The following is a 7,500-nucleotide window of genomic DNA, read 5'->3' on the forward strand; positions in this document are numbered from 1 at the left end:
GCTCGAGAGCGTTCAGTGTGTGTGTGTGTGTGTGTGTCACCTGTCTGAGTGTCGCTGATACTCTCTGTCGTCACATCCATGCGCTCGAGAGCGTTCAGTGTGTGTGTGTGTGTGTGTGTCACCTGTCTGAGTGTCGCTGATACTCTCTGTCGTCACATCCATGCGCTCGAGAGCGTTCAGTGTGTGTGTGTGTGTGTGTGTGTCACCTGTCTGAGTGTCGCTGATACTCTCTGTCGTCACATCCATGCGCTCGAGAGCGTTCAGTGTGTGTGTGTGTGTGTGTGTGTCACCTGTCTGAGTGTCGCTGATACTCTCTGTCGTCACATCCATGCGCTCGAGAGCGTTCAGTGTGTGTGTGTGTGTGTGTGTGTCACCTGTCTGAGTGTCGCTGATACTCTCTGTCGTCACATCCATGCGCTCGAGAGCGTTCAGTGTGTGTGTGTGTGTGTGTGTGTCACCTGTCTGAGTGTCGCTGATACTCTCTGTCGTCACATCCATGCGCTCGAGAGCGTTCAGTGTGTGTGTGTGTGTGTGTGTGTCACCTGTCTGAGTGTCGCTGATACTCTCTGTCGTCACATCCATGCGCTCGAGAGCGTTCAGTGTGTGTGTGTGTGTGTGTGTGTCACCTGTCTGAGTGTCGCTGATACTCTCTGTCGTCACATCCATGCGCTCGAGAGCGTTCAGTGTGTGTGTGTGTGTGTGTGTGTGTCACCTGTCTGAGTGTCGCTGATACTCTCTGTCGTCACATCCATGCGCTCGAGAGCGTTCAGTGTGTGTGTGTGTGTGTGTGTGTCACCTGTCTGAGTGTCGCTGATACTCTCTGTCGTCACATCCATGCGCTCGAGAGCGTTCAGTGTGTGTGTGTGTGTGTGTGTGTCACCTGTCTGAGTGTCGCTGATACTCTCTGTCGTCACATCCATGCGCTCGAGAGCGTTCAGTGTGTGTGTGTGTGTGTGTGTGTCACCTGTCTGAGTGTCGCTGATACTCTCTGTCGTCACATCCATGCGCTCGAGAGCGTTCAGTGTGTGTGTGTGTGTGTGTGTGTCACCTGTCTGAGTGTCGCTGATACTCTCTGTCGTCACATCCATGCGCTCGAGAGCGTTCAGTGTGTGTGTGTGTGTGTGTGTGTGTGTGTGTGTCACCTGTCTGAGTGTCGCTGATACTCTCTGTCGTCACATCCATGCGCTCGAGAGCGTTCAGTGTGTGTGTGTGTGTGTGTGTGTCACCTGTCTGAGTGTCGCTGATACTCTCTGTCGTCACATCCATGCGCTCGAGAGCGTTCAGTGTGTGTGTGTGTGTGTGTGTGTCACCTGTCTGAGTGTCGCTGATACTCTGTCGTCACATCCATGCGCTCGAGAGCGTTCAGTGTGTGTGTGTGTGTGTGTGTGTCACCTGTCTGAGTGTCGCTGATACTCTCTGTCGTCACATCCATGCGCTCGAGAGCGTTCAGTGTGTGTGTGTGTGTGTGTGTGTCACCTGTCTGAGTGTCGCTGATACTCTCTGTCGTCACATCCATGCGCTCGAGAGCGTTCAGTGTGTGTGTGTGTGTGTGTGTGTCACCTGTCTGAGTGTCGCTGATACTCTGTCGTCACATCCATGCGCTCGAGAGCGTTCAGTGTGTGTGTGTGTGTGTGTGTCACCTGTCTGAGTGTCGCTGATACTCTCTGTCGTCACATCCATGCGCTCGAGAGCGTTCAGTGTGTGTGTGTGTGTGTGTGTGTCACCTGTCTGAGTGTCGCTGATACTCTCTGTCGTCACATCCATGCGCTCGAGAGCGTTCAGTGTGTGTGTGTGTGTGTGTGTGTGTCACCTGTCTGAGTGTCGCTGATACTCTCTGTCGTCACATCCATGCGCTCGAGAGCGTTCAGTGTGTGTGTGTGTGTGTGTGTGTGTGTGTGTGTGTCACCTGTCTGAGTGTCGCTGATACTCTCTGTCGTCACATCCATGCGCTCGAGAGCGTTCAGTGTGTGTGTGTGTGTGTGTGTCACCTGTCTGAGTGTCGCTGATACTCTCTGTCGTCACATCCATGCGCTCGAGAGCGTTCAGTGTGTGTGTGTGTGTGTGTGTCACCTGTCTGAGTGTCGCTGATACTCTCTGTCGTCACATCCATGCGCTCGAGAGCGTTCAGTGTGTGTGTGTGTGTGTGTGTGTCACCTGTCTGAGTGTCGCTGATACTCTCTGTCGTCACATCCATGCGCTCGAGAGCGTTCAGTGTGTGTGTGTGTGTGTGTGTGTGTCACCTGTCTGAGTGTCGCTGATACTCTCTGTCGTCACATCCATGCGCTCGAGAGCGTTCAGTGTGTGTGTGTGTGTGTGTGTGTGTGTGTGTGTGTCACCTGTCTGAGTGTCGCTGATACTCTCTGTCGTCACATCCATGCGCTCGAGAGCGTTCAGTGTGTGTGTGTGTGTGTGTGTGTCACCTGTCTGAGTGTCGCTGATACTCTCTGTCGTCACATCCATGCGCTCGAGAGCGTTCAGTAAAGTGTCAGTGGCGTCTCGACACCATCCAGCTCTCTTCTTCTGCTCCTCTTCCTCTGAACTGTGTGGACCATTGTGGATGTTTTCTCCACGCTCCAACGTCAGTGTGTTGTTCAGGGGCTTGTCCTGTCACACACACACACACACACACACACACACACACACACACACACACACCTGGTCAACCGTCATGCTTATATCCTGCCTGATCAATATTAGCCCACATTCACATCATTGCAAAAAAGAGATCAAGGAAAAGTAACGTAACACATTCCTTTCCATAAAAGTAACAAAGTAATGTAATTAGTTACTTGTTAAGAAGGTAAAGTTATATTGTAACACAAAAGTATCAATCCCCAACACTGATCATGAGTGTGTGAGAGTCAGTCCACCTCTGACTCCTCGTCTTCCTCATCAGTCTTCATCTCGGTGTGCTCTTCATCACTCAGCTTGATCTCAAACATGATTCCTCTCTGAAACACACGCGTGTCGGAGCGCTCAAACGTGAGTGTGTGTCTTGTCATCATGTGTTTTGTGTGTGTGTGTTTATACCTGCTGCTCTTTCCCACGTGTGTGTGTGTCTCTGTTCTTCCTCAGTAAGTCTGTTCCTCTGTCCTGAGAACATCATCACACACATCAGGTCATCACATCGGAGCGCTACAGCGTCTCCACGTCTGCTTTTATTATCATAGGCATCACACGTTCATGTTTTTTTCTCCTAACAGGAAGCTTGTTTCCGCCACTGAATAAAAAAAATAAAAAAAATAATTGCGACTTTTTATCTCACAATTGCGAGAAAAAAATACAGAATTGCGACTTTTTATCTCACAATTCTGACTTTATAACACATAATTGCAAGTTTATATTTTGAGATTCTGACATCTTTTCTCAGAATTGTGAGATATAAAGTCGCAATTGTGAGTTATCAGGCCAATTCTAAGGGGGGAAAAAGACTAACTTTTTATCTCACAATTCTGACTTTACAACACGCAATTGCGACTTTATATCACGCAATTCTGACTTTATAACACGCAATTCTGACTTTATATCACGCAATTCTGACTTTATAACACGCAATTCTGACTTTATAACACGCAATTCTGACTTTATATCACGCAATTCTGACTTTATAACACGCAATTCTGACTTTATATCACGCAATTCTGACTTTATAACACGCAATTCTGACTTTATATCACGCAATTCTGACTTTATAACACGCAATTCTGACTTTGCAACACGCAATTGCGACTTTATATCACGCAATTCTGACTTTATAACACGCAATTCTGACTTTATATCTCGCAATTCTGACTTTGCAACACGCAATTGCGACTTTATATCACGCAATTCTGACTTTATAACACGCAATTCTGACTTTATATCACGCAATTCTGACTTTATAACACGCAATTCTGACTTTATAACACGCAATTCTGACTTTATATCACGCAATTCTGACTTTATATCACGCAATTCTGACTTTATAACACGCAATTCTGACTTTATATCACGCAATTCTGACTTTGTCACGCAATTCTGACTTTATAACACGCAATTCTGACTTTATATCTTGCAATTGCAACTTTATAACACGCAATTCTGACTTTATATCTTGCAATTGCAACTTTATATCACGCAATTCTGACTTTATAACACGCAATTCTGACTTTATATCTCGCAATTCTGACTTTATATCACGCAATTCTGACTTTATAACAAGCAATTCTGACTTTATATCACGCAATTCTGACTTTATTTCACGCAATTCTGACTTTATTTCACGCAATTCTGACTTTATAACACGCAATTTCGACTTTATATCACGCAATTCTGACTTTGCACGCAATTTCAACTTTATATCACGCAATTCTGACTATATCTCGCAATTCTGACTTTATAACATGCAATTGCGATTTTATATCACGCAATTCTGACTATAACACGCAATTTCGACTTTATATCAATCAATTCTGATTTTATATCTCGCAATTGTGACTTTATAACACGCAATCGCGACTTTATATCTTGCAATTCTGACTTTGCAACACGCAATTTCGACTTTATATCACGCAATTCTGACTATCTCGCAATTCTGACTTTATAACACGCAATTGCGATTTTATATCACGCAATTCTGACTATATCTCGCAATTCTGACTTTATAACACGCAATTGCGACTTTATATCACGCAATTCTGACTATATCTCGCAATTCTGACTTTATAACACGCAATTGCGATTTTATATCACGCAATTTCGACTTTATATCAATCAATTCTGATTTTATGTCTCGCAATTGTGACTTTATAACACGCAATCGCGACTTTATTTCACGCAATTCTGACTTTATAACCTGCAATTGCGACTTTATATCAATAAATTCTGACTTTATATCTCGCAATTCTGACTTTACAACACGCAATTGCGACTTTATTTCACGCAATTCTGACTTTGCAACACGCAATTGCGACTTTATATCACGCAATTCTGACTTTATAACACGCAATTCTGACTTTATATCACGCAATTCTGACTTTATAACACGCAATTCTGACTTTATGTCACGCAATTCTGACTTTATAACACGCAATTCTGACTTTATATCTTGCAATTGCAACTTTATATCACGCAATTCTGACTTTATAACACGCAATTCTGACTTTATATCACGCAATTCTGACTTTATAACACGCAATTCTGACTTTATATCACGCAATTCTGACTTTATTTCACGCAATTCTGACTTTATTTCACGCAATTCTGACTTTATAACACGCAATTTCGACTTTATATCACGCAATTCTGACTATAACACGCAATTTCGACTTTATATCAATCAATTCTGATTTTATATCTCGCAATTGTGACTTTATAACACGCAATCGCGACTTTATTTCACGCAATTCTGACTTTATAACCTGCAATTGCGACTTTATATCAATAAATTCTGACTTTATATCTCGCAATTCTGACTTTATAACACGCAATTGCGATTTTATATCACGCAATTCTGACTTTATATCTCGCAATTGCGATTTTATGACACGCAATTCTGAGAAATAAAGTCAGAATTGCGAGATGTAAACTCGCAATTGTGAGAAAAAAGTCAGAATTGTGAGAAAAAAAGTCAGAATTGTGAGATAAAAAGTCAGAATTGTGAGATAAAAAGTCGCAATTACCTTTTTTATTTTTCCTTCTGTGGCGGAAACAAGCTTCCATAGATTTCTGTATAAATCATCTCTGAATTTATATTCATGAACTGATTTCAAAGTGGCTTTAAAAATAGAAATGCTGTTAAGTGGCTAAAAAAATAATAATTTGTGAATAAAAAACACATTTAAATACGTCTTTAAACAAGAAACCCATGAGCAGCAGCTGAACACATGGTGTCTTTATTTTAGTGAACGGAGTTGTAATTTCTGGAAAAAGATCATTAGACATTTTCTGCTCTTCAAATGCTGATTGGAGAAACACTGATGTATTATATATTCAACATCTATTTATGAATAAATAAAGTACATTAGCATTTAAATATATTTATATTTTAATATATTTAATATATATAAAAAATCTAGTTTTATGAATATAATGTAAAATTGTAAGTTTATATTTTAATAATTGTATATATCAAATATATTAAATGATAAATATATCAATATATTTATATATTAACATAAATATATTCATAAAAATATAAGGTACTTTTAAATCATATATATAAATGGAAGTTTTTTTTAAATCATGCATACATTTATACATTCTATATCTATCTATATATCTATCTCTCTCTCTATATATATATATATATATATATATATAATTTTAATACAAATAGAAGTTATTTTTTATGATGGATAGATGCACTTTTGTGATGGATAGACTTTTATGATGGATAGATGCTCTTTTATGATGGATAGATGCTCTTTGATGATGGATAGATGCACTTCTATGATGGATAGATGCACTTTTATGATGGATAGATGCACTTTTATGATGGATAGATGCTCTTTTATGATGGATAGATGCACTTTTATGATGGATAGATGCTCTTTTATGATGGATAGATGCTCTTTTATGATGGATAGATGCACTTTTATGATGGATAGATGCTCTTTTATGATGGATAGATGCACTTTTATGATAGATAGATGCACTTCTATGATGGATAGATGCACTTTTATGATAGATAGATGCACTTCTATGATGGATAGATGCACTTTTATGATGGATAGATGCACTTCTATGATGGATAGATGCTCTTTTATGATGGATAGATGCACTTTTATGATGGATAGATGCACTTCTATGATGGATAGATGCACTTTTATGATGGACAGATGCACTTTTATGATGGATAGATGCACTTTTATGATGGATAGATGCACTTTTATGATGGATAGATGCACTTCTATGATGGATAGATGCACTTTTATGATGGATAGATGCACTTCTATGATGGATAGATGCACTTCTATGATGGATAGATGCACTTTTATGATGGACAGATGCACTTTTATGATGGATAGATGCACTTTTTTGGCTTCAAATTTTCTCCAGCCATTCTCTCTCATTATAAAGCTTGGACATTTTTTAATATAACTCTTGTTATGTGTGTAATTTTTTTTTTTTGTGTCCTTTATGTTGCATCCCTAGAGCCAGAGTTGTAACACTGATTGTGTTTGGCTGAAAGAAGAAAGTCATATACACCTTGGATGGCTTCAGGGTGAGTAAACACTCACACGTGTTTGATTCATCAACGTCCAGAACCAACAACACGTACCTCGACCTCTGCTCTCATTCTCATCTCTCTGACATCATGATGATACTGCTCTCTGATTCGCTGGAGCTGCTTCAGGTACTCCTGCAACACACACACACACACACACACACACACACACACAGAGGCCTTCAGCACACTGAGGTGTCGTTGTCTAACGATCATGAATAGGAGTGTGACGACAGTGACCTCCTGTCCCTGCAGTTTCCCGCTCTGAGACGGTTTTCTCCCATGAGGCTCTT

The 7,500-nt window shown here is 40.9% G+C and overlaps 1 protein-coding gene across 1 annotated transcript in view; it reads right to left on the minus strand.

The window, feature by feature from the left end:
• LOC130105383 (serine/threonine-protein kinase Nek5) overlaps window positions 1-7,500 on the minus strand; it is a 31,753-nt gene that overhangs the window by 7,151 nt on the left and 17,102 nt on the right. Inside the window, exons 13-17 of the mRNA XM_056271369.1 lie at window positions 7,448-7,500; window positions 7,262-7,342; window positions 3,031-3,093; window positions 2,871-2,951; window positions 2,421-2,604 (exon numbers count right to left, since the gene is read on the minus strand). The exon at window positions 7,448-7,500 is cut by the window's right edge and continues 52 nt beyond it. Of these exons, the coding sequence (XP_056127344.1) occupies window positions 2,421-2,604; window positions 2,871-2,951; window positions 3,031-3,093; window positions 7,262-7,342; window positions 7,448-7,500 (462 nt within the window). The remainder of the gene's footprint in view (window positions 1-2,420; window positions 2,605-2,870; window positions 2,952-3,030; window positions 3,094-7,261; window positions 7,343-7,447) is intronic.

The sequence above is a fragment of the Rhinichthys klamathensis genome, unplaced genomic scaffold (assembly GCF_029890125.1).
Source record: "Rhinichthys klamathensis goyatoka isolate OS25496 unplaced genomic scaffold, OSU_Roscu_1.1 h1tg000318l_1, whole genome shotgun sequence".
Lineage (NCBI taxonomy): Eukaryota > Metazoa > Chordata > Actinopteri > Cypriniformes > Leuciscidae > Rhinichthys > Rhinichthys klamathensis.